This window comes from Trichechus manatus, unplaced genomic scaffold (genome assembly GCF_000243295.1).
Source record: "Trichechus manatus latirostris isolate Lorelei unplaced genomic scaffold, TriManLat1.0 scaffold00100, whole genome shotgun sequence".
NCBI classification, from domain to species: Eukaryota; Metazoa; Chordata; class Mammalia; order Sirenia; family Trichechidae; genus Trichechus; species Trichechus manatus.
The window spans coordinates 8,641,804-8,668,856 of NW_004444036.1; the positions used below are offsets into that span (position 1 = coordinate 8,641,804).

At 37.8% G+C, this 27,053-nt stretch overlaps 1 protein-coding gene across 4 annotated transcripts in view; it reads left to right on the top strand.

Moving 5' to 3' along the window:
• ZFX (zinc finger protein X-linked) overlaps positions 1-27,053 on the top strand; it is a 78,384-nt gene that overhangs the window by 27,605 nt on the left and 23,726 nt on the right. For 2 of the 4 annotated variants that reach the window (XM_023737296.1, XM_023737294.1), the window contains exons 2-3: positions 6,360-6,448; positions 9,585-10,154. In XM_023737296.1, coding sequence (XP_023593064.1) covers positions 6,388-6,448; positions 9,585-10,154 — 631 coding nt within the window. In that variant the 5' untranslated portion in view covers positions 6,360-6,387. Of the gene's footprint in view, positions 1-6,358; positions 6,449-7,911; positions 7,967-9,584; positions 10,155-27,053 lie in introns of those variants that run through there. The other 2 variants (XM_023737295.1, XM_004382858.2) reach the window with 2 other exon arrangements.

The window sequence follows — 27,053 nt, forward strand, 5'->3', positions numbered from 1 at the left end:
TATTGGTCCAGTTGTGAAGATTTTTGTTTTCCTTATGTTGAGGTGTAATCCATACTGAAGGCTGTGGTCTTTGATCTTCATCAGTAAGTGCTTCAAATCCTCTTAACTTTCAGCAAGCAAGGTTGTGTCCTCTGCGTAACGCAAGTTGTTAATGAGTCTTTTTCCAGTCCTAATGCCCCGTTCTTCACATAGTCCAGCTTCTCTGATTATTTGCTCAACATACAGATTGAATAGGTATGGTGAAAGGATACAACCCTGATACACATCTTTCCTGTCTTTAAACCACACAATATCCCCTTATTCTGTTTGAATGACAGCCTCTTGATCCATGTACAGGTTCCTCATGAGCACAGTTAAGTGTTCCGGAGTTCCCATTCTTCGTAATGTTATCCATTATATCCCATAATAAACCAATTGCCATCGAGTGGATTCTGACTCATAATGACCCTGTATGACGGAGTAGAACTGCCCCATGGGGTTTCCAAGGCTCAGAGTGCTTAACCACAGTGACACCAGGGCTCCTTATATCCTGTAATAGAAGTTCTAATAAGAGTGAACAGAAGAAATGGAAGAATATATAAAAACAACCAAAGACGATTTCCCTGAATTTGAGAAAGGTTCAAGTCTTTGGATCGAAGGGGCCCACAGGGTCTGGATGTGAGATGATGAGAGCTTGTTAGAGTGGCAGTACTAAATAAATAAAAAGAAAGCAATGAACTAAAGAGTGACTGACTTTGAGACAAATTTAATTTAAGGGCTGTTGTGGAAAGAGAAGTGAAATATGACTCCAGATTTGAAAACTAGATATCTGGAGAAATGATGGACAGAACAATGTGGAAAAGAAAAATGGGAAAGACATGTAGCTTAAGAGGAAAGATAGTAATTTGGCTTTAAACATGAATTTTCACCAGTTACATTGTCTCCCTAAGAAAAATTCTATCAAAGATTTACTTCTGTTTGCCTTTCCTGCAGCTTGAACAATTCCACTATTCCATGTATAATAAATGGTTTTCTGAGCGTAATCTAGGGAGAGGAACACGGATCAAGTCATGAAGTTAAAAGATATTATTATGGAGTGTTTGGGAGACCAAAAGCAGGAAGATGATTTTTGTATGCATATTAACTACAAAAAGCAAAGTGAATATACAAGCACCCTGTTGAAACTTGGCCAAGAGGGAGATCATCAAAGTTTCTGGGCATCAAGTGATAAAAAACGGAAATAAATTATATTCATTATCACTAATTTAAGATAGAACAGTATTTTTATTGCTTTATTGTAAAGGGTGGAAGAAAGTTTTTGTGAATTTCCTGGGTTTCTCCCAATCCTTTCTTTTCCTTAAAACTAAGTTTTTCAACTGAATTCTTTCATAGGCATTTTCAGGATCATCACTCTTACAACTGGGAAGGGAATATTTTACTGCATTTATTGTGATAGTGGGATCCCAGAAGTACAGTATTTTGAGGGCATTTGATAGACTAACTTTAGTATTTGTTCACCCAAATTGTTAGGCTCCAGTTCTCTGAACCATTATGCTTATTTATTTTAAGATTCAGTGGGGTCTCTGGGCTTGATTCCTGCCGTAAAGGCATAGACAAATTCAGTTAAATCGTTAGAGGAGGTTTCCGAAAATCCAAACCAAACCCACTGCCAGCAAGCCGATTCCGACTCATAGCGGCCCTACAGGACAGAGTAGAACTGCCCCATAGTGTTTCCAAGGCTTCAGACTGCCGCATTTTTCTCCCGAGGAGCGGCTGCTGGGTTCCAACTGCCGACCTTTCCGTTAGCACCCAAGCGCTTTAACCACTGTGCCACCAGGGCTCCTAGAGTAGGTTTACATGTTACTATTTCCACCTTACTTTATCACTGTCCTGAGAACTTCTCTGAGTAGATTCCTTTCTAAGAACTCAGTTTCATTCTGATTGTTGGAGGCAATTAGCATTTCTAACATGAGGGAGATTACTAGAATGAGGTGTCTCTGCTTTGGAAGCACAAAAATATTTTTTGACCCATTTGAGTTGTAATGAGAAAATGGGGAAAATAACTAGTCAAAAGAGTTATTTGTTGAAAACTTACTGCTCACGTAAGTCAAAATAAAGTGAGTGGGCAGCTACCATGTAGTCCAGAATATGTTAGGAAAAAGTGTGTGATGTAAAACAGGTAGAAATTACACAAAAGGAGTCTGTTCATATGGTAGAGCATCCTGAATGGGGACCTGTGGAAGTTTCTGAGCAGGGGAGTGCTGTGCTAAAAGCTGTGCATTAGGAGAATTAATCTGCCTGTGACTGCAGCAAGACCTCAGTACTTGGCACTGGCTCTCACTTGTAATAGGGTTCCTAGCAATTTGTTGTGAGAATGATAGTTGAAACCCTGGGAATAGAAGAGAAAGCAGAAGAGAGGAGGGCTAAGTACACGACCTTGGGCAAGACTGTATAGTAAGGGGCCAGGGGAGGCAGAGTAGCCAGCAGCTAGGAAGGTGGGAAGAGAACTAGGGTATCACTTGAAGAAACCAGTGAAGGAGAGAATTTCAAAATTGAGAGGAATTAGTTATTTGTCAAACTTTAATAGAAAAGCTGAGGAGGATGAATGCCAAGAAAAGGAAAGTTATTCTGCAGGTTCAACCTTTATTAGAGCTGATGGAATTGGGTTTATGTAGGGAAATTGAAGGGGCCCATAAATACCTTAATGAATCACATTTTATTGCCTTCTTAATTGACTTAATTTCACGTAATAGTATTTCATTATGTTTAGAAGATTAATTTACATTTATCCTTTTATAATTAAACATTTTTACAAGGAGAAAAAGAATTCTATAGCCAGAGGTGACTTTGGTGGGGAGAGGGCAGTGGCAACTTTTTCAGAGCATGCACACTTTCCATTTTTCAAGGTTGACAAAATTTTTTTGTTTATTAATCTAGCTGTCGTACTCTTTAATTTGAAGCAATTTAAATACATGACATGAAACATGTTATTTCTGGAAACTGAATAGAACATGTCTCAGAGTTGACATATGTTGAAAATCCATTTGTTTAGTATATAAATGTTAATTGAGTTTTTCATGGATATTTCTTCAAGGGCCATATATATAGTTTAGTATCTGAAAAGAAGACATACATAAATATGGCAAGCGAGCAGTAAGAGAAGAAGGATAAAGTGCTGTGGAAATTCAGAGGAAGTAGAGATTATTTCCAGCATTTTCTTTTTGTGGGGAGAAGGGGATTTGGGGGTTAGATCAAAGCAGAGATTATAGGGGAAAAGTATTCCAGGTAGAAGGAACCCTGAGCCAAATGTAGAGTTGGGGCCTTACGGGTATTTAGGTGTTTTTGTTTGGTTGAAGTGTGTGTGTGCGTGTGTGCGTGCTTGTGTGGTTGTGGAGTAGGTGCTTAAAGGAAGGTTATGAGAAATAATGATGGCAAGATAGTTTGAGGCCAGATATGAAGAAGATTGCAGGCTATTTGGAGGCAGCAGGGAGCCATTAAACATTTTTGAACGGAGGAATGACATTACTTAAATTATGTTTTAGAAACATGACTCTTATTTCTGTTATTTGCAATTTTAGTAAGAAGCATGCAGTACTTACAGAAATCAGCAAAAAAGGATAAAGATAAAACATTCATCTAATAGCACTGTTTATGGTAGATTAGAAAGTGAGAAGATAGTGATAGGGAAACCAATTAGGAGGTTTATGTAATACTTGCAACATGAGTAAACCACAGTCCCTGATACCTACTCTTTTGAAATAGTAATTAAGTAGTATACTTATTATTTTATTAGAGTTCTCTTTAAGTTTTCTGCTTAAGTAGAAGAGAGACAGTTAAGGTCATGTCTTACAAAAACCCAAAGCAAGACTAGCTGGATGTCAGAAGGGCATAGAACCAAGAGCTAACAGGCTATTGATAGGTCTCTCCTTCCTGCTCCCTCTACTCTATTTCTCGGGGCATTCACTGGATTCTTTTTATTTTTTATTTGAAAACTTCCTTCCAGTAGTCTAAGTGAAAGTTGGAAAATGGCCTTTCTCGGCTCTCATGTTTGGATATTATTGTTTCAGCTACCAGGGAAGAGAGAGATAAAGATAGATAGCTAGAGAAAGAGAGAGTGCCCGTGAGAGACTGACCCTTTTTATCCATTTTATTGTGATTTTGGAGAACATTTACATAGCAAATCAGCTTCTCATTTAACAATTTCTATACATATTATTCGGTGACATTGGTTACGCTTTTCGCAATGTGTCAGCATTCTCATTATTCCATTCTGATTGTTCTGTTTCCATTAATCTAGCTTCCTTCTTCCCCCCCTCCCCCTTTACCTTCTCATCTTTGGTCTAGGGTAAATGTTGACTGTTAGATCTCATTTAGATGATTGTTTAGAGGAGCACAGTACTCACAGGTGATATTATTTATTTTATGAGCCACTCTGTCTTTTGGCTGATAGATCACCATTGGGAGTGTTTCAAGTTCCAAGTTTAAAGGGTATCCCAGGGCGATAGTCTCAGGGGTTCCCCTAGTCTCTACCAGTCCAGTAAGTCTGGCCTTTTTTAGGAATTGAGTTTTGTTCTACGTTTTTATCTCATTCTATCAGGGACCATCTGTTGTGTCCCTGGTCAGAACAGTCAGTAGTGGTAGCTGGGCACCATCTAGTTCTTCTGGTCTCAAGGTAGATGAGGCCGTGGCTTGTGTAGACTGTTAGTGTAGGCTAGTTTCTTCTTTTAAGTCTTTGGTTTCTTTCTTTCTCTTTTGCTCCAGGTGCCTAGAGACCAATAGCTGTTTCTTAGATAGCTGCTCGCAAGCTTTTAAGACCCCAGATGCTACTCACCAAACTAGGATGTAGAACATTATGAGCTATGTTATGGTAATTGATCAGGTTGCCCCCTAAGAGACTAACTGACTCTTGCTCATGGCTTCAGATTCTCAGGGATGGGACTTTGATTTTATTGTACTCACAGTTGAATTTCTACTATTTTATAGCCAGTGCCAATCAACTATGGCCAGGAGAGTATAAATACACTGTGGGAGTTTATTCCTCTAAATAAGATAGTCGGCTAAGAGAGGTCATTGTAAATTAGGCAGAAATCCGAAGAGTATTTACTACAATTAGCACTTTGAATTTGTGTCATTGTTTACTTTATTGGCTGGAGCATAGCAGACTACATTAAATTTAGAGAGGTAATATAAAAATCTTGCAGAAATTTTCCCTGATAAGCTACAGAGTGTGTTTAAGTTGAAACTTAACAAAACTGGTTACCCTTCTGGGATATGGGGAGTATGGACTGAGAGGGGACAGGAGTACTCTGGTACTGGAAGTGTTCTATATCTTGGTCTGGATAGTGATTACACAGGTTTATGCCTATATCAAAATTCATCAAGATGTGTCCACTTTATGCAGGAATATCAGTTTAAAAAAAGCTAGGCAAAGTTGACTTGTTCGATTTATCTGCTTTGCCTTGTTATATGTTATTGTTAGCTGCTGTAGAACTAGCCCCTGACTCATGGCGAACCCATGCACAATGGAACTGCACTATCTTCATGATGGGTTACAGATGGGTCCATAGTGATCCATAGGGTTTTCATTGACTGATTTTCCGAAGTAGATCGCCAGGCCTTTCTTCCTAACCTGTCTTAGTCTGGATGATTCACTGAAACCTCTTCAGCATCATAGCAACATGTAAGCCTCCACTGACAGATGGGTGGTGGTTGCTCATGAGGTACATTGGCCGGGAATCAAACACGGATCTCATGCATATTGTTGTGTGCTGTCGAGTCAATTCTGACTCATAGTGACCTTATAGGACAATCTTTACGGACTGAGGAGCTCTGGTGGCACAATGGTTAAGTGCTCGCCTCAGACCGAAAGGTTGGGGATTGAAACGCAGCAGCCGCTTTCTGGGAGAAAGATGTGACAGTCTGCTTCTGTAAAGACTTACAGCCTTGGAAACCCTCTAGGGCAGTTCTGCTCTGTTCTCTAGGGTCACTGTGAGTTGGAATTCGACTGGACAGCAGTAGGTTTGGTTTTTTTGGTTAATCTCTATGGGAATAGATTGCCAGGTCTTTTCTCCCGCGGAGCTTCTGGTGGGTTCAGACTGCTGACCTTTTGGTTAGCAGCTGAGCGCTTAACCACTTTGCCACCAGGGCTTCTGTGTGGAAGGTGCGAATTCTGCCAGTGAACTACCAGTGCCCATTCCTTGTTATGTAGATGCCCATATATCACTGGAAATCCATTAATTTCCCTTTTATTTCAGATAGATAAGTTTAAATATACATCTGTCTCATAATTTGAGTATTTCAGAAATAAAAATATCATGATGACTTTTTTTAATGCATGATATAAAAAAATTAATGTTTCATTTATTTATTCTCTAACTTAGGAGCTGTGACTGATGAGAATTAAAGGCCATGGATGAAGATGGACTTGAATTACAACCACAAGGGCCAGACTCATTTTTTGATGCGACAGGTATAACTACTTGGATTGTTCCACTTCCCAACACCTAATTTGGGGTTGGTTATCAAGAGGATGAATTGCTAGACTTTCACATTTATATTCACACTTAGGTATCTTGTTACCTGTCAGAGTCTCTGCAAATGTTAAAGTACACACACTCTATAAATGTTAAAAGAGTACATTATAATTCCCCTCCTCAAAAATTTTGGCTCCCTCACAACCAGCTCTCATATTCTGTCAGTAAAAGCAGTGATATCAAAACCTTAGTGTTAGCTTCAGTTGTTCTCATCTTCCCCGGTTATACTAAGTCCTGTTAGTTCTGCCTTTGAAAATGTTCCTTGTTTACATCCGCAACTCTTCATCCTACTTCCTGCCACACAGGCAGGCTTTATCATCTCATTCTTAGTCTGTGATAACCTTTAAACTATTTTCCTTGCCCTTAGTTTCTTTCTTTACCTAGCCCACCAGTCAGCGTGCTCATCATAAAATAACATGAATCATGCCATTTTTCTGTTCTCCATTGCCTAGTAGATAAATTGTAAACCCTAGATCCTCCACATTCTGACCCTGTCCTGCTTTTACAACCCTGTCTCTCACAAGTTCCCAAAAGGAGCCTTCTGCTTCAAGCAGATGGAGTGTTACCTTACTCCCCAAACGGCACAAAGAAAATTATGTTCTTAAAGTTCTGATGATAGGAAAAAACATATTCACAATTTCAAATTACCCATGCCTCCAATTATGTTGCTCTGTAAAGTGATTACACTAGGTTTTATAATGTAAAGTGGTTTTATGTTATACTGTCTAGCTACCCTAGATAAATAAAATGTTAATGATTTTTCCGTTGAACTTTAAATGATCATATTGCAGTATATTAAAGAAATAGCAATTAACCTTATCAATAAATTAAAAATGCAATTTTTTTTTTTTGGTCTCATAACAATGTATGTTAAAAAAAAATTCTGTATGGTAGACTAACTTGAAATGTAAACTTCATTTAATTACATCAATTAAAAAAAAAAAGAAAAGAAACTCCCAAAATATATCCTCAAATAATAAAAGATGAGAGATTTTGGGGTTAAAAAAAAAAAAAATGCTATTTTTAATTTTTAAATTTTCTTTAATCTCTAAATCCAAAGGGTGTGTGTGTGTTTTTCTTAACAACTTGGGGTAGTCTTTTGACTCATGTTTGACAATAGTAAATGCACTGTTGTATTTATTTCTTATCAGAACATAAAGTATAATTAATATGCTTCAAAGAGAGACTTTAAGGTCTTTGGAAAAAAACACATAGTATTTACGAACTTAATCTTGCTACAAGCGAGCATGAGTCATGGACTAAGGTAGATTGAAGGGCTATTGCATTTTAGCCCTGATTATTAACACTTATGGTGTTTGTTTATCTTTGAGCAAGTCACTTAATCTGCCAGTGCCTCCGTTTTCACATGTCATAATAATAATGAAACCTCTCATTACAGTTTTTCAGAATACTTCCCATACATTCCCATTTGATCATCACAACAGTCCTGTGAGGTATGCGTGGCAGATACTGCTGTCCTCATTTTACTGATGAGGAAACTGAAACTCAGAGGTTAAATGACTTGCCCAAGGTCACAAAACTAATAAGTGTCCAAACCCTGCTCTCTGTTTTGGACCTTTTAACCAATGCTTTTGCCACTAAATGCTTTCATATTCATGTCTGCAAAATGGAGATTATATTGGTCTATGATGTGATGTTCGCATATTGCAAATATTGAAAACAAATGAGTAATAAAGCATTTTGTAGTTTTATGGAAATGAAAGTAAACATTGTTTTATTATTATTTCTAGATGTAATTGAAATAGGTATTAACTGACATTAAAGACTTCTTCCAATTTTTAATATTTTTTGGCCCTTGTTGACCATTTTTGTTTGTTTGTTGTTTCTCTGAGGGCCTGGCCAATGACACACAGTCGTTGAGTTAGGCACCTGCTTGGACTCAGCCTGGTCTGACTCACAACCAGAAGCACTAATCTACCAACTAGCTTTTTAGTTAAGACTGCCATAAAATTTTTGTTTGCTTTTCTCTGGACCAGGAGTTAAGATAACTGGATTTATTTTATTTTATATTTTTGGTAAGGGTATATGATTTCTATTTCCATTTGTGGCATTCATTCAGAATCATATTTACTGAGCACTATATGCTGTGCAAGCTGTGTGATCTTGGTTAAGTCATTTAATCTCACTGGGCTTCAAATGGTTCAACCTCTACCTTGATTCCTTAACTGCAGAGTGGACTAGATTAGAGTTTCTTATATTCTGAGGCATTGCCTTGGGGGTTAGGGGCTGGGGGTGCAGGGAGGAGGCTAGAGGGAGGCGGAGTACCCTGGTGAAGTTGCGGGCAGGCCCCTCTCCAGCTAACCTCACCCTCCATTGCACCAGAGCAGCTGCACTTTTATTCATTTTGTCTATCCACAGAGACTCCTCAGCCAATTGTCTTTCCTCCTTAACTGTGGTCTTCTGTCCCTCTTTTCATTTATGCCCTGATCTTTTTAAGTCCTAGACTCAGAGGATAATTTCTAAATTTCCATAGTTACAGATGGAGAATATTGGTGGGATATTGCATCTGAACAGAAGGGGGAAGAATATGAAGGGAGAAAGGAAAAAAAATGGAAGAGAAGTAAAAAATCTTTCCATGGGAGAGATGGAAAGAAGAAGAAAATATGGATTGACAAGGGAGGTGGGACAAGAAGGAAAAGAAATGAAAAGCAGATATAGTGAAGGAAAATGGTATATTTGCCCCCTGAAGTTGCATTACTTATTTAATAATCATCTTCAAGTACTTAGGCATATAGGTTTAAGTTTAGTGTGCCTGGAATTTTTCTTTCATGAATATTTTTCTTGGACTGCCTCAATTGTTTTGTTTTCCTAGTATTTCTTTGTCTGTTAATTGATTTGGGATGAGCACAAAAAGTCCTTGTGTTAAAAATTTCTGTTTCTAATATGATTCAAAAACAGATTTTCTCTTTATTTTTTTAATCTATCTTAACGTTTGAGAAAACTGAGGTGATAGTCTGTTTTCCTGGTAGAAATTGAATATAATTTATACTAGTTGAGATAGTCATGTATGCCTACCTGAAATTTGTCATTTTAATTTTAATTTTTTTTAAGGGGCTGATGCTACACACATGGATGGTGATCAGATCGTTGTGGAAGTACAAGAAACTGTTTTTGTTTCAGATGTTGTGGATTCAGACATAACTGTGCATAATTTTGTTCCTGATGACCCAGACTCAGTTGTAATCCAAGATGTTATTGAGGACGTTGTTATAGAAGATGTTCAATGCCCAGACATCATGGAAGAAGCAGATGTATCTGAAACTGTCATCATTCCTGAGCAAGTGCTGGACTCAGATGTAACTGAAGAAGTTTCTTTAGCACACTGCACAGTCCCAGATGATGTTTTAGCTTCTGACATTACTTCAGCCTCAATGTCTGTGCCAGAACACGTCTTGACAAGTGAATCTATACACGTGCCTGACGTTGGACATGTTGAACATGTGGTTCATGATAATGTAGTAGAAGCAGAAATCGTCACTGATCCTCTGACAACCGACGTAGTTTCAGAAGAAGTATTGGTAGCAGATTGTGCCTCTGAAGCAGTCATAGATGCCAATGGGATCCCTGTGGACCAGCAAGATGATGACAAAAGCAACTGTGAGGACTACCTTATGATCTCCTGTAAGTTTTGGGTAAAGTGATTGTTAAAAGTGTTTTTGAAGGCTGACTTTACTTAGTTACATCAGGGGTGAAATTTTATTGACTTAAAATTTTATATAATTTAAGTATATCTCATAAACCTACTTGCATTGTTGTTTCAGTTTGGCCCATAAGATAACTCAAAATTAAGAAAAGTGAAATGGTGCAGAGTCAAGAGTTGTTTCTGTGTAAGGATGGAATAGAAAGATTCCTTTAGTCTAGAAAGAGAATGGCTGACAGGAATAGGACTGAACTCTGTGCAGTCATGAAGGTTGTGGTTAGGCTGTTACTAGCCTTTCTTAGAGTTAGGAACCCTCTTGGATCTTAAAAGAGATTCAACTTGGAAAAAAGAAAAGTATGACCGCACTACTTAAATACTTGTATATGGATGCACAGTACTACTTACATCATACTTATGTACTTACAATACTTACAAAATATGCAAAATACTACTTCTCTAACAGCATGGAAAAGGACTCTGGCATAGTATTGAAACATAAATGATTTCAAAACATGATTTCAAGTATGACAGATTCATATTAGGTTATTGGGAGAAATAAAATGTTTTGGAACATATTTCTAAATGTTTAACTTAACATCTGGGAGGACAGCTGTGCCTTACAACTTATTTCTTGGTACTACTTTGAGAGAGAAAATTCTAAGTTGGATAGACCACAGCGCTAACCCAGTATGGAAATTCTTACGCCTTTAGGAACTATACTTCAAATAAATGAATAAAGACTCAGAGATGATTTGCTTATATAAATTCACAAGACTGTTTGCTTTGTGTGAATACCTGTTTTACTACGAGGATTTAATGTAACCTGTATAGGAGTCCAGCATTTTAGGAAATATCTTTTAAAAGTTCCTGGGATTTTGGAAGTTAGAAAAATCTTTGCATAAAGAGGAAGAAAATGCCTTCATTCAGCGCATACTTGTTGAGCCCCTACTATGTGTCAGACGTTGTAGGTAGTGCAGATATAGATATGCGCTAAATAAATACATACATAAAACCATTGTCCCTGAAGTGTTTACAGGCTACCGTGGGAGAGGAAGATGGGCTGCAGTGTGATACAGAGGTGTGAATAAACTGTGGAGACGGGATGGAGTGGTTGACCTTTGAACTCAAGAATGAGTTCTGGTTTTACAGGATGAAGAAGGGCGTTGGTTTGAGGGAAACATTCCAAGCAAACCGTACAGTATGTAAAACAGGGCCTAGACTTTGCTGGGAATGATGGGGACTTCAGGATGCACTTGTATATCTTTTTTTCACTTTTTGTTTAATTCCTTAGAATAAGTTTCTAGAAATAGCTGGATCAAAGGGATACACATTTACAATTGCCTTGGTATTTTTCCTGATATAACTCCCCTCACCAAGTGAAGAATGTCCATTTCTCTACACTGTAACCAAAAAGAGCATTATTTTACTTTTTAATTCTTGCCAGTCTGATAGGGGGAAATATGGGGTCCTGTTTTAATTTAGAGTTTATTTTAGAACGATAGTCCTGTTAGCAACATGGAATAAGAATAGGTGAGAGACAGGTTAGCAGCCTAGAGGTAGTTGAAATGGTTCATCTATGAGATAAAAAAGATACTAGGTACGTTAGTAGTAATGGGGACAAAGAGAGGAAGCTGGATTCAAGAGAGATTAGGAAGTAAAGTGGACAAGATTTGGTATAGAATAGGGATGGCGATATGAGGGAGGCAGATAACTCAAGGATGATCTTAAGGTTTCTACCCTGGGAGATTGGGTGGCTGGTCATGCCATTAACTAAGAAGAGGAGAGAAGTAGATTTGGTGGGAAAGAAAGTGATTTAGGACTTGTTAAAAGTTTAAGTTGCTTGCTGGGGATGATCTTGTGGATGTTTTTTCTAGGCAGTTGAAAATATGAATTTGGTGCTTTTGAGAAAGTCTCTGGCTAGAGGAAGAAATTTGGGACAACAGAATACTATCTATATTAGATAGTATCCTAAATGGAAGTGGATGGTGGTCCCCAGAGAGTGCTTATAGAATAAGAGTGTCAAGTGTGGATCCCTTGGGTATTTAAGAAGTAGGTACAGAGGAAAAGCCATGAAAATCAGAAGCTTTTGGGGAAGAGAAAGAGGAGAAAAACCTTTACAGAGTGTTGTTAACACTGTCAAGGATAAAGCGAATTTCTAGAAGTGTCAGTCACTGGGAAGAGAGTAGGCTTTTTCACTGGGCAATTAGATCATTGGTGTTTTAATTAGAAGAGTTTCAGTAAAGCACTGATGAGTAGAGCAGAGATGAAGAGATGAGCTGTAATGGATTGAGAAGTTGATGGAAGTGGAGTAGGTGAAGTGGTTTGTGTAAATTACCCTTTTTGTCATTTGTCAGCGAAGGGATGGAAGATACAAGAGTATAGCATTTGATGGTTGACTAGATGGTCAAAGTGTGTTGAGCATAGCAGGGTTAGCAGGGTTAGACAAGGGGAAGGGACTGGGGTCCGGGGCAGACATGGAGGACTGTTAGGTGAGTCCCAGAGAGGAAGAGCGTATCTCCTTCTCTGAGACAGGAAAGCAGCTAAGGATGAGGCCCCTATTGGTAAAATTGGAGAGCCAGGGAAGGGGAGGTGAGAGGAGTTTTTGAATGTTGGGAGCTATTTAGTTGAAAATGCCATTTTTATTTTGCAACATAAATATTAATTATATTTGAATTTGCCCCAAATTGAGCACCCCACATTGCCTTGCACATGGTAGAGGCATGTTCTCTGCTTCCCCAGAGAAATTAGTTGTTCTTATACAGCAGTTGAGGCATTGGTGGTTCAGTGGTAGAATTCTCACTTTCCATGTGGGAGGCCCGGGTTCTATTTTTGGCCAGTGCACCTCATGTGCAGCCACCACCCATCTGTCTGTGGAGGCTTGCGTGTTGCTGTGATGCTGAACAGGTTTCAGCGGAGCTTCCAGACTGGACAGACTAGGAAGAAAGACCTGGTGATCTACTTCTAAAAATCATGAAAATGCTATTTTTAAATACCACTGCTAGATGTTTTGTTGTAAGACCAGGTGACCCAGGGGCAAAGCTGGAGAAAGTAGAGAGTTAGATTCATCATGATTTATGAGGGGAAGAGAGGGTCTGGTAGAATACTTCAGAGGAGAAAGTGCTCCCGGTTCTCCTTGACCCCTCTCTATATTCTCTACCCCTTCTGTTTTCCTTAATTTGTTTGCTAAGGAGTAAAATGCATGACGTTGGCTTGGCATTTAGCTGCACACTGTCTCTTGCCTTTATTACTCTTTTAGGAAGTTCAACCCTCCAAGGGAGTCATTAAAAAAAACAGAGAAGTTGCTTTAGTAACAGTTGATGTAGTACAAGATCGTTGTATTACACAATCCACACTTGTAAAGTTTTTATTAAAAATTTTACTTACAGTCATTTTTCTTTTAGGCCCTGAGTTTCTGCTAATATGTAAATTTTAATGTTTCTAAAAAAGTAAATATAGATGGACATAAACTGCTATCATAATTATTTTTAACTATGATGATAATTTATTCATCTTCTTTTAAAATAAAATATCATATCCAAGCTAAAAGAATATAAAGATACATCTAAAACACACACACTTGTGCACATGTTATCTTATTCTCCTACTTTACTATAATGAAATGATTGAATTGTTTTTAAATTTGGTTTAAGGATGGTGACTTTTGGTAATATCTTTTGTCTTTATTATGCTGTGACTTCTGCACTCTTTTTTTCTCTCCTCCACACCATTATCCCTTTTTCCTTTCAAAGTAATGTTCATATTAAAAAATTTACTTTTGGCTTTGAAATCAAACTAATTGAATGCCTTGGGATAAATGAGCATTTCTCTTGTTTCTGCCTCCCAGTAAAGGTACTACTTTTATGCTGTCTTGTAACTTAAAACCTATATTGATTTCAAGAAGTTTAAGGTTGACAGAGATTTTGTGGTAAGTGTATAGAGGAACTATGGCCTGATTTTATCCATGATGGAGAATGCTGAGATGCTATTATTAGCAGTCAACTCTAGTGCTTTTCAGAAAATGATGAGAAATGCTAGTGTCTCTTAATGCCTGTGATATTTATTCAACACTTCATAGGTCAAAGAGGAACACGAACAGATGTCTAAATATTCTCTTTTCTTTAAAAATGTCATAAGTCATTGGATCTAAGAGCCTAATAAATGGCTTTTATAAAGTGTTTAGTGTCCATCTTGGTGGAGCTCTTTCCTCTGAAGGTCTCATTTTAAACGATGATGAAGAACAGTCCTTAAATTCTTTATACAGTGAAACCTGTGAGAGCCGAAACTCGACGGGACTGCCTTGTTTTTCTGCATCTCGCAAGTTTTCCACCTTTGACAGGGTGCAGTCTTATCACTTTTCTGTTGCTCTCTATTAATCCTACCTCATAAACACCCAGTCAGTTTTCCTTCTCTTGCAGGTTTCTGCCTTATGCTGGTTCTGGCTGTCGCAGATTTTATTATATAGTGTCATAGTAGTCTATCTAGACACAAATGCTCTTTGTTGCAGTAGTGTAGCTGCTTTGAGGTCAGGATGACCTCTTTATCTAGTCTTTGCCGTCTAGATGTTATGATTGCTCTCCTAAATTGATTATTCCTGGAGAACAGGATCTGCTGCATCTTATCCACTTATATATCTTCCCCATCGGGAGTCCCTGGGTGGCACAAATGGTTAAGCGCTTGACTGCTAGCCGAAAGGTGGATGGTTCGAACCCACCCAGAGGCACCTTGGAAGACAGGCCTGGCGATCTGCTTCCAAAAGATCACAGCCTTGAAAACCCTATGGAGCAGTTCTACTCTGCACACATGGGGTCACCATGGGTTGGAGTCAATTCACTGGCAACTAACAACAACAACATCTTCATCAAACCGTGTGGATACTAGGTGTGAAATAAATATTTGTTGAATAAATGGATATATGAATGTGATAGCTGAAATTCTGTGGACATCATGCCTCATCCAAGATATTAATGGTGCGTTTCTTCCTTGCCAGTTGCTATCAGCTTACTTTGTTCCAGTCAGGCTAGATATGATGGTACTGCTTGATGGCACTTAGGATTTTTCTGGCTCTCGGAGAGATGGAATGCTTGAGTCACCCACTGTTGGTTCTTAGCTCTTCTTAATCTGAGACAGCTGCCAGACTTTCCGTAATCTCTTGCAACAGTCTTCAGCCTCCTGGAGTTTCCATTTGCAACTAGATAGTCAAGATGCCATTTTGTGAAACATCAGTTTGTGCTTTAGGGAAAGTTGGAGAAGATCTGGTGATGATGAGTCAGGCACTGACTTACAACAGCCGCAGGAAAGAAAATATTCTTTCCCTTAGATGTTAACATGATCAGTGGGATGTCACTTTTTAGATATTGTTGATATATCCATGTCTTTTAATTAGTACAGTTAGGTAGAAGATGAGCAGGAGTTAGGTGTTTCATTCTAATTCTAGATTCAACTTAAGTGTTGAAATAAACTTTTTTTTTTGGGTAACAGTTTTATTGAGATATAATTCACATGCCATACAGTCCACCCATTTAAAGTGTGCAGTTCAGTGGTTGTACAACCATTACCACAATCAATTTTCAAACATTTTCATCACCCCAAAAAGAAACCCTGTACCCTTTAGCTGTCACTCCCTCCAATCCTCACCCCCTCACCATCCCTAGGCAACCACTAATCTACATATCTCTATAGATGTGCCTATTCTGGACATTTCACATAAATGGAATCTAATAATATATGATCTTTTGTGACTGGCTTCTTTCCCCTAGCATAATGTTTTCAAGGTTACTCCATATTTTAGCATGTATCAGTACTTGATTCCTTTTCATTACTGAATCATATTCCATTGTATACATGTACCACATTTTGTTTATCCGCTCATCAGTTGATAGACATTTGGGTTTCTCTACTTTTTGGCTATTATGACTAATGCTCCTATGAACATTTGTATACAGGTTTTTATATGGACATTTGTTTTAATTTCTCTTAGGTATATAGTTAGAGGAGTGAGTGGGATTGCTGAACCATATAGTAACTATATGGTTAACCTTTTGAGGAACTACTAGACTGTTTTCCAAAGCAGCTGTACCATTTTACATTCTAACAAGCAATGTATGAGAGTTCCAGTTTCTCCACATCCTTGCCAGCACTTGTTATCTGTCTTTTTTATTCTAGCCACCCTAGTGGGTGTGAAGTGGTATCTCATTGTGATTTTGATTTGCATTTCCGTGATTATGATGTTGAACTTCTTTTTATGTACTTATCGGCCATTTGTGTATCCTTGGAGAAATGTCTATTCATATTCTTTGCCCATTTTTTAAATTGGGTTATTCATTTTTTTATTATTAAATTGAAAGAGTTCTTTATTCTAGACACTAGTCCTTTATAAGATACATGATTTGCAAATATTTTGTCCCATTCTGTGGGTTGTCTTTTCACTTTCTTTATTGTGTCCTATGCATAAAAATTTTAAATTTTGTTGGTCTAGTTTATCTATATTTTCTTTTATTGCTTGTGTTTTTGGTGTCATATTTAAGAACTAGTGCCTAATTTAAGGTCACAAAAATTTACACTTGTTTTCTTCTAGGAGTTTTATAGTTTTAGCTCTTAAACATTTAGGTCTTTGATCCATTTTGAAAGTGAAAGTGTATGACCATTTTTAATGTGTTGATTATAAAATTGGAAGTCTTACTTTGTGTAGACTGTAGTTTAATAAAACTTTTGATGACAGTGAGGGTGGAGTAATAATATAGCTGTATTCTCTCCATTTATTTCGTTTTATATTCTAAGACCAAAGACTATTTTGCTAAGTTAAAATTGTATTCAAAATACAAAATGGCTTGTATGAAAGCTGAATGTAAATAAATCATTAGATTAGTTAGTTTTTTTAGCTGATGCTTATTAAACTGTTTTTGTCTGGTAGCATATATATAATTTAATTCCATTTGAATTAATGTATCAAGGAACAGCTCAGGTGTAATGTGTGTAAAATGCTTTTAAACTCATCAGACCCATCTTCTGTCGACCAAATCCTTTGAGTCAGTTGGCAGTTCTGTCAGAAAATGTAATTAAGTTTGCTTAGTGAGGTTTGTTGTTAATAATACTCCTCTTGAAAAAAAAGTTTAGGATTGTATTTGTGGTTTGATTTTTACCTAATTAAATCAGTATGAACATTTTATTTATTTTTTAGTTTATTAAAATTTATGCTTTTTTGTTCCAAGAAAGATTATTTAGTTGAAGATTTGTAACATGTTGATGACAACAAAAATAGGTAATAGTAAGCCTTTAATAAATGGTATCTGTGAACTTAATATATATTATTTTTCTTACAACAACTTCATAATGTTATCACCAAATTCAGGTTGGGTAACTAGGGTTCACTTTCAGTAACTTGCCCAAGGTTACCCATCTAGCTAGCATTAACCAATTGCCATCGAGTCGATTCTGACTCATAGTGACCCTATAGGACAGAGTAGAACTGCCCCCCAGGGTTTCCAAGGAGCAGCTGGTGGATTCAAACTGCCGACCTTTTGATTAGCAGATGAGCTCTTAACCACTATGCCACCAGGGCTCCAGCTAACATTAGGGTGAAGATTTAAAATCAAGTGCGTTTTATTCTAAAGTCTACTCTCATATTACCTCTGTTTATACACACACACACACACTTTATACACACACACACACTTTATACACACACACACACACACCCCTATGTATATACATACTATGTATATGCATGTGTGTATGTATAACTTGAAGGCACACAACAATAACAATATATAAAGTTAATACTACAAAGCAGTAGAGTTTGGGATAAATAGTGTTTATTGGCAGATGGGGGAGACAAATAGAATTCTGATGACTACTAAAATTTGTATTATTGAATACCCAGTTTCAACAATGTTAGGAAGTGATTGGGGGAGGGGACTTAAAACATTTTCTTAGTTCACTCATTGTCTTAGTTTACCATAGACAGCCTCAGAATCCCATTCTATCTGTTTTTCTATCTAATAAGTGTGTTTTTTTTTCAAATTTGTGTTTACATGATATAAAAGAATCGTGTAAACTTACTGTTTTTCTTCTTGCTCATGTTTGCTTTTATTGTGCCCTCATTCATTCAAAATGATCAGCCATGATAAGCTGTCAACCTTGCCAGGTGTTATAGATCAACAATGAAAAATCTCTGACTTAGAGTTCACAGTCTTGGAGGGAAGATAAACAGACATTATAGTTGAGTGTGAAAAGGTGTATAAATGGATATGCAAGTGTCTTGTAAGCACAAAGTGAAGAAATGGTGGAAGAATTTTGGTACACTTCAATGAGGTAAATGTTATAAAAGCATTATAAACCAGTGTACTGTGGAAGCTCAGTTGAAGACATGATTAAATTTATTTAATCTCTCCTCCTATCTATTTCCTTCCCTTCTGTATTTAAGCAAATTCCATATATCATTTTCGTTCATAAGCATTTCAGTATACATTTCTAAAAGATAAGGGTTTTTAAAAAATAAAAGTATAGTACTATTATCACATCTTTAAAAAAATAATTTGGAATGAGCTCCGTTTGAAGGATGAATTAAATGATCAGTAAGTAGGTGACTGAGGAGAGAGGCATGGCATTTTTGGCAGAGAAAAGGGCGTATTTAAAGGCAGGGAGATGTGACAGATCATTGCGTGTTCAGAGACCTGTTCTTTGGAATGGTTGGGGTGCACACACAATGTCTTTGGTGAGGGAGATGGAGGAAATGGTGAGAAATAAGATTGGCAAAATAGGCAGGGCCCTAAACATAAAGGCTGTTGAGCGCACTAAGAAGCCTACCTTACCTTTTTAATGTGGGGGACTGTTAAAGTAGATTAATAATAACATGCTAGATTTACAGTTTAGAAAGATAATCTTTTTTTTTTTTAATTGTGGTAAAAATACACATAGTGAAACATTTGCCAGTTCAACAATTTTTACATGTATAATTCAGTGATGTTGATTACATTCTTTTTATTGTCCAACCATTACCACTGTCTGTTTCCGAATCATTCCACCACCATTAACATAAACTCAGTGCCCCCTAAGCAATAACTCCCCCCTTTTCCCTCTCTACTACCCTGGGTAACCAGTAATAAGCTTTGGTTTCTATATATTTGTTTATTTTGTATAAGTGAGATCATACAGTGTTTGTCCTTTTGTGATTGACTTACTTCACTCAGCATAATGTTTTCAAGGTTCGTCCATGTTGTGGCATGTCTCAAGACTTCATTTCTCTGTATGGCTGAGTAATATTCCATTGTATGTATGTACCACCTTTTGTTTATCCATTCATCTGTTGATGGGCATTTAGGTTGTTTCCACCTTTTGGTTATTGTGAATAGTACTTCAGTGAACATTGGTGTACAGGTTTCTGTTTGCGTTCCCACTTTCAATTCTTTTGGGTATAAAACTGATACTGGGATTGCTGGGTTCTGTGCAGCTTTTTGAAGAACTGCCAAACTATTTCCACAGTGACTGTACCATTTTTCATTCTCTCCAGCAGTAGACGAGGGTTCCAGTTTCTCCACATCTTCGCCAACACTTATTATTTTTCTTTTTCTTTTTATCATTGCTATTGTAGTGGGGGTGAGGTGGTATCTCATTGTGGTTTTGATTTGCATCTCCCTAATGACTAATGAGAAAGATAATGTTGAGGATGGCCAAGTTAAGAATCTAATTAGAAACAAAAAGTACACTTTGGGAGGTTATTGTAGTAGTCCAGGTGAGAGAGCTGTTTGAAATAAAGTGTTTGGCAGTAGAGTTTGGCATAAACTGATTCATGGCATACTTAGGAAGTACAATTTGGATTAAATTTAGAGTTGAGGGAGGTGGTTTGAAGCTCATGCTCAATTTCTGGCTTGTGCAGCTGGGCAGGTGGCAAAACCATTACCAGAGGAGGAGCAAATTTGGGCATGTCAGAGATGCTCTTTCTACAAGGTTGCTGCATTGTACAGTTGTCTACTGTACAGCTGAAGTGTAAATGGTGCCCCCGCAAATGTGGATGGCCATCTGGGTGTTTAGACCAGTTGGTCTGGTATTAGTTCCTAATTAATCATGACTTGAGTCATAGTAGATATGCAATAAAAAGTGGTTTAGGAAATGATGAATAAATGAAGTCCAGACCTTATGCTTAATGCATAAATTCTGAGGATCAATACAATCTAATGGTTTATTTATTGATTCTAGGGGCTTTTAGCACAGAAGAGATGGTAAAACATTAGTTGATTCCTGTGTTATATGGGCTAATTATTGGATGTGTATGTGCTGTATTTTTACTCAAATAATGCACACCTTCAACATTTGTTTGCCAACCATTCCCTCCCCCCTGTGAGGTATTTTCATAAGCACTGCTATGCCAATATTTTTTTTTACATGTTGCTTAAAAAAAAAATGAGCATAGCGTGCTTACGAAAATATCTCGCGGAGGGAGGGAGTGTTTGGCAAACAAACGTAGAAGGTGTGCATTATTTGTGTAAAACTCTACGGTATAATGTCTTACCATTATTTTTATGTTTTTTAAACCATTTGGTAAAATACAGAATAAAATTTTGGAATTAAAAAAATACAAAGCCATATGGAAATATTTCTGAAATGTGAGAAAAGTCTTATTTACTAGACTAAGGATATTTTAGAGAAGGTGTGTTGAACATCTTTTAGAGTTTGTTCTGATAAAATTAAAAAAGAAATTTCTGTTACTCAGTCTAAAAGTATTGTGTCTTTACTGTAGGCGCTGTGAAATTTATTTAAAAATCAGCACTAAAATTAGTGAGTTAAGGATTTTCATTATAAAATTCCATCAGGGTGTTGGTTAGGTTTATACCAAGAATAAAGCACTCAAATAAAGCAAAGATGTTTTAGGTACCACCACCAAAAAAAAAAAAAAAAAAAGGAAGAAGAGCTCGGATAAAAGGTCTACATCTTGAAAGCATTATAAGCAATCCAAGCTTCAGATTGTCATTGTGACTAATATTTACTGTTTGCTTGAGACAAAATTGTCAGCTTGCCCATTGAACAGATACGTGATTACTCTGTGAGATAATGGGGAGGAGGTGGGAGAGAGGGGAGGGGGATGAGAGAGGGAGAGAACGTGCCTTTCCTTTTAGGATCTTAAGGAAGCAAGTGTGGTATATGGAAGCAATGCCTGCATCTTGGGAGTTAGACAGCTTTCTGTTTGGATGCCGGCCTTGCTGTTTACTAGCTGTATGGCAAGTTAACTATCGTCTCTTCAGCCTTAGTTTCCTTATTTGTAAAATGGCAATAACACTACTTGACCTCCAGAGTGGTTGTGAGAATTAGAGATCATGGGCATGAGGCATCCAGTACAGGGCCTGCCACAAAACCAGTCAGTGGCTAGGAGCCATTGTTATCCACACAGTCTTTTTCAGTCAGTGGCATCCTTTGGGTTATCAAGACTAAATCTGGATTCATTTCACTTATGATCTCTATGTTGTCCCACCAGGGAATTCTTCTTGGGTAAGGCAGGTAAAGGATGGAACTGTAATAGTTATCCCTCCCCGCCCTCTTTCCCCTGAATTTATAATATTAAGAAAACAGTTCTTGGTTAACTAGGTTTAGTTAACTACGTAGTTAACTATTCAGTTAACCAATTCAATGCAATTGGGGGAATTTTTTCATAGTTCACATCACTGTAACTTAGGAGAGGCACTTGAACGTCTCTGATGCTTTAATTCCCACTCTACAGAATGAGGCTCATTAAACCTTTGAACCTCTCCAGGAAAGTTTCAAGAATTAAGTGAGATCAGATTGTAACCATTTCTTTGAAGTCTTTATATAATAAAAATAAAGTGAAATTTTAACCCCCGACAGAGGGTTCCTGCAGAGGAGGATAAAAGATGGAGAGTTGTTTTAGTTATCTAGTGCTACTATAACAGAAATACCACAGGTGGCTGGCTTTAACAAACAGAAATTTATTTTTTCACTGTTTAAGAGGCTGGATGTCTGAATTAAGGATGTTGGCTCTAGGGGAAGGCTTTCTCTCTCCGTCGGCTCGGAGGAAGGCCCCTGTCTCTTTCAGCTTCTGCTCCTGGATGATCTTCATGTGGCTTGGCATTTCTCGTCCCCCATCTCTTCTTTTCTCGCTTGCTTGTTTAATCTCTTATATCTCAAAAGAGATTGACTCATGATATACCCTAATTAACATAATAAACATAACCTAATCGTGCCTCATTAACATAACAAACAACCCATTCACAAATGGGATTATTACCACAGGCATAGAGATTAGGATTTACAAGACATATTTTTGGGGGATATAATTGAGTCTATATCATTCCACCCTTTGGCCCCCCAAAATTCATGTTTTTGCCACTTGTAAAACACATTCACCCCATCACATCATCTCAAATGTCTTGAATCGTCTCTAAGTCCAGAGTCTTATCTTTTGAATCATCTAAATCAAATATGTGTGAGACTTTAGGCATATTCCATCCTGGGGCAAAATTCCTCTTCATCTGTGAACCTGTGAAATCTAGACTACAAATTATGTTTCCAAAGTACAATGGTGGAACAGGCACAAGATAGACATTTCCATTACAGATGGGAGAAATTGGAGGGAAAAAAGGTTAACAGGCACCAAACAAGTCGAAAACCCAGCAGAACAAATTACATTAGTTCTCAAGGCTTGACAGTTAATCCTCTGTTCTCTAAGACCATTTGGGCAATGGCCCGTCCCCCAGACTTTGGGTGTTGGCCACACCCCCTGGATTCTGGGTGGAAGCCCTGTGGCCCTGGGCTTTATTCTGCCTTCCAGGCCCACTGGAATGACAACTCCGCCCCCATGGCTTTGGGCAGCCCCATTTTCCTAGTCCATCTCAGTGGTAACCCCACCCCTTTGGCCATAGCAGGCCCCGTTCTGCCCCTTGGGCATGGCAGCCCCGCCCCCTCAGCTTTGGGCAGTGGCCCCATCCCCCTGGCAGACCTTAACTGCAGCCTCACAATCCATAACAGGAGTCTAAAAGTGAAATTATAGATGGACTTATGTACTAGAATATTTGCCTTCTGGGCAGAAAGCTTCCTGCAAATTATTTAGTCTTTTAGATGCTCTGGTTTCACATCTATAAAGTAGAGATAAAACATCTAAGTCATGGGATTGTTGCCATCGATTTCATGACAAAATGTAGGGAAACCACTTACCACAGAGCCTGGCATGTAACAGTTAGAGTATCCTTTTAGGAAGAAATACTCGTCCATTGTATCTTCATTATTAAATAACCACCTGAAGCATTGCCACCCGCCCACTTAGGAACCCTTGGGATGTTGAATAATATCAAGTTTTTAGTTTTTCTTTCGACTGGATTTTGGTTTAGAGGTAAGGAAAAACAAAACATTGAGGTGATTGATTAGTAAGACTGTTGGACTTGTCAGAGTAAGTTAGAACAAGCTCCTGATTCAAAGAGCCGTTTTCTCTCTTAGACGGCAGTACTGAGGCACGGTCTTGTAAAAAGGCTTGGTTTCCCTCCTTGACATCAGTCCCAAGAGTCACAACTAGAATCTTGTTAAACCTTTAGAAGAGATTTGTGTATTCAACCTGTCTCTTGAAGTGACTTATTTAGGAAGTAAAATAATCTTTATTCTTCTTTCAAATTAGTCTGTTTCAAGATTTATCAGGTAACTCCCAGTTCTGGGAGGCTGGGATTTAGTGATTGAATCCATGTCTGTCTTGTTGGTACTAGTCATAGATTTATAGACTTAAAGCTTAATGAGATTTTGTATTTTAGTCTGATTCTGTCCTCATAGCACAGGTTATACCCCTTAATTCTTTGTGCCTCCTTGATAATTGTAGTTGTTCTTGGGACTGGCACAAGATCTTTTAAATCTTTATTGAAATCTGGCAGTCAGAGTTGCCGTGTTAAGATTTTACTTGAATTTATTTTAATGATCCTGCCTAATGATTCCTAGCACTTACTTAAACCTATTTTAGCTGTGAGAAACACATTGAGCTGATATTCTAAAGAAATAATGTGAAATGTTTTTGAGATGTCTTTTCTGGGTTGTAATTAAGAGATCATTTCTCGTCTTTCTGGTTTTTATGTATCGTGTTTTTACATTTTCAATGGCTTGGTATGTCCATATTATTCGCTGTTAGTGTCATTAGCAGACAGTACTAGCACATCATTTTCAAATGTAAAACCAAATGGGCCATTGAAAACATAAGTTAACACAAAAACTTGTACATGCATGTTCATAGTAGCATTATTAATAGTTTTCAAAAATTGGAAACAATGCAGATGTCCATCAGCGTGATGAATGGATAACCAAAATGTGGTATATCTGTACAATGGTATATGATTCAGCCATTAAACAGTAATGAAGTACTGTTAAAGACTACAAAATGGTAAACCTTGAAAACATCATGCTAAATGAAAGAAGACAGACCAAAAGACCATATGTTGTATGATTCCATGAATATGAAATGTCCAGAATAGGCAAATCCATAGAGACAGAAAGTAGATTAGTGCTTGCCAGGGGATTAGGGGATTGACTGCTAATTGGTATGGGGTTTCTTTTTGAAGAATTAGATAGTGGTGATGGTTGCACAGCATAGTGAATATTCTAAAAACCATTTAATTGTATACTTTAAAATGGTGAATTTTATGTTATGTGAATTATATCTCACTAATAATAATAAACCCAAATGGGTCAAGCAACAATCCCCTAGAGCCCTCATTATTAACTTCCTATTTAGAAGTCCCTGAGTTAGTTTCTCCTCTTTAAGGAATTACTTGATTTTTTTTTTTTTTTTTTGATAAAATGTCCCCCAGTACCATGGGGGACATTTTAAAAAGGTGAGGTGATAAGTGTGGAATTGTGTTGAAAGCTTTATTTTTGATTTAAAATTTTTTGTTAAAGATTTACATGCACATGGTTAAAATAGTAACCCTTTGCTTTATCCCATTTTCCCCAGTCTCATAGGCAACCACTTCTCTATTAGCTATTTCTAATAGTACTTATTTCCATAATTCTAAATAATGTATTTTCTAGATTTTTGGGTTTTTTTCCTATTTTTTTATTGTGCTTTAAGTGAAAGTTTACAGTTCAAGTCAGTTTCTCATACAAAAATTTATATACACATTGCTATGTGACCCTAGCTGCTCTTCCTATAATGTGACAGCACACTCCTCCTTTCCACCTGGATTTCCCGTGTCCATTCAACCAGCTCCTGTCCCTTTTTTCCTTCTCATCGTGCCTCCGGACAGGTGCTGCCCATTTCGTCTCGAGTATCTACTTGAGTTAAGAAGCAGTCTCTTCACGAGTATCGCTTTATGTCCCATACTCTAGTCTTACCTTTGTCTGAGGAGTTGGCTTCAGGAATGGTTTCAGTTCTGGGCTAACAGAGTATTCGGGGGCCATGTCTTCTGGGGTCCCTGCAGTCTCAGAACATTAAGTCTGGTCTTTTTACTAGAATTTGAGTTCTGCACCCCACTTTTCTCCTGCTCCACCAGGGACTCTCTGTTGTCTTCCCTCTCAGGGCGGTCATTGGTGGTAGCTGAGCACCGTCTGGTTTTTCTGGTCTCGGGCTGATAGAGTCTCTGGTTTATGTGGCCCTTTCTGTGTCTTGGGCTAATGTTTTCCTTGTGTCTTTTGTGTTCTTCATTCTCCTTTGTTCCAGGACCAGCTAATGTATCTTAGATGGCCACTCACTAGCTTTTAAGACCCCAGACACCACTCACCAAAATGGGATGCAGAACATTTTCTTAATAAGCTTTGTTATGCCAGTTGACCTAGATGTCCCCTGAAAGCATGGTCACCAGACCCCTGCCTCTGCTACTCTGTCTCTCGAACTGTTTGGTTGCAGTCAGGAAACTTCTTAGCTTTTGGTTTAGTCCAGTTGTGCTGACTTCCCCTGTATTGTGTGTTGTCCTTCCCTTCACCTAAGATAATTCTTGTCTACTATCTAGTTAGTGAATACCCCTCTCCCTCCCTCCCCACCCTCATAACCATCAAAGAGTGGTTTCTTCTGTGTTTAAACCATTTCTATAATAGTGGTCTCATAAAATATTTGTCCTTTTGCGACTGACTAATTTCACTCAGCATAATGCCTTCCAGATTCATCCGTGTTATGAGATGTTTCGAAAATTTATTGTTCTTCATCGTTGCGTATTATTCATTGTGTGAATATACCATAATTTGTTTATCTGTTCGTCCGTTGATGGGCACCTAGGTTGTTTCCATCTTTCTGCTATTGTGAACAGTGCTGCAATGAACATGAGTGTGCATATATCTGTTCCTGTGACGGCTCTTATTTCTCTAGGGTATATTCCAGGGAGTGGGATTGCTGGATTGTATGGTACTTCTATTTCTGGCTTTTTAAGGAAGCACCAAATCGATTTCCAAAGTGGTTGTAACATTTTACATTCCCACCAGCAGTGTGTAAGTGTTCCAGTCTCTCCACAACCTTGCCAACAATTATTATTTTGTATGTTTTGGATTAATGCTAACCTTGTTGGGGTGAGACGGTATCTTATTGTAGTTTTGATTTGCATTTCTCTAATGGCTAATGATCGTGCGCCTTTCTTCATGTATTTGTTAGCCGCCTGAATGTCTTCGTTGGTGAAGTGCCTGTTCATATCCTTTGCCCATTTATTAATTGGGTTATTTGTCTTTTTATTGTTGAGGTTTTGCAGTATCTTGTAGATTTTAGAGATTAGACCCCGATTGGATATGTCATAGCCAAAAATTTTTTCCCAGTCTGTAGGTTGTCTTTTTACTCTTTTGGTGAAGTCTTTTGATGAGCATAAGTGTTTGATTTTTTAGGAGCTCCCATTTATCTAGTCTCTCTTCTGGTGCTTGTTCATTGTTACTTATGGTTCTTATTGTGTTTATGCCATGTATTAGGGCTCCTAGCGTTGTCC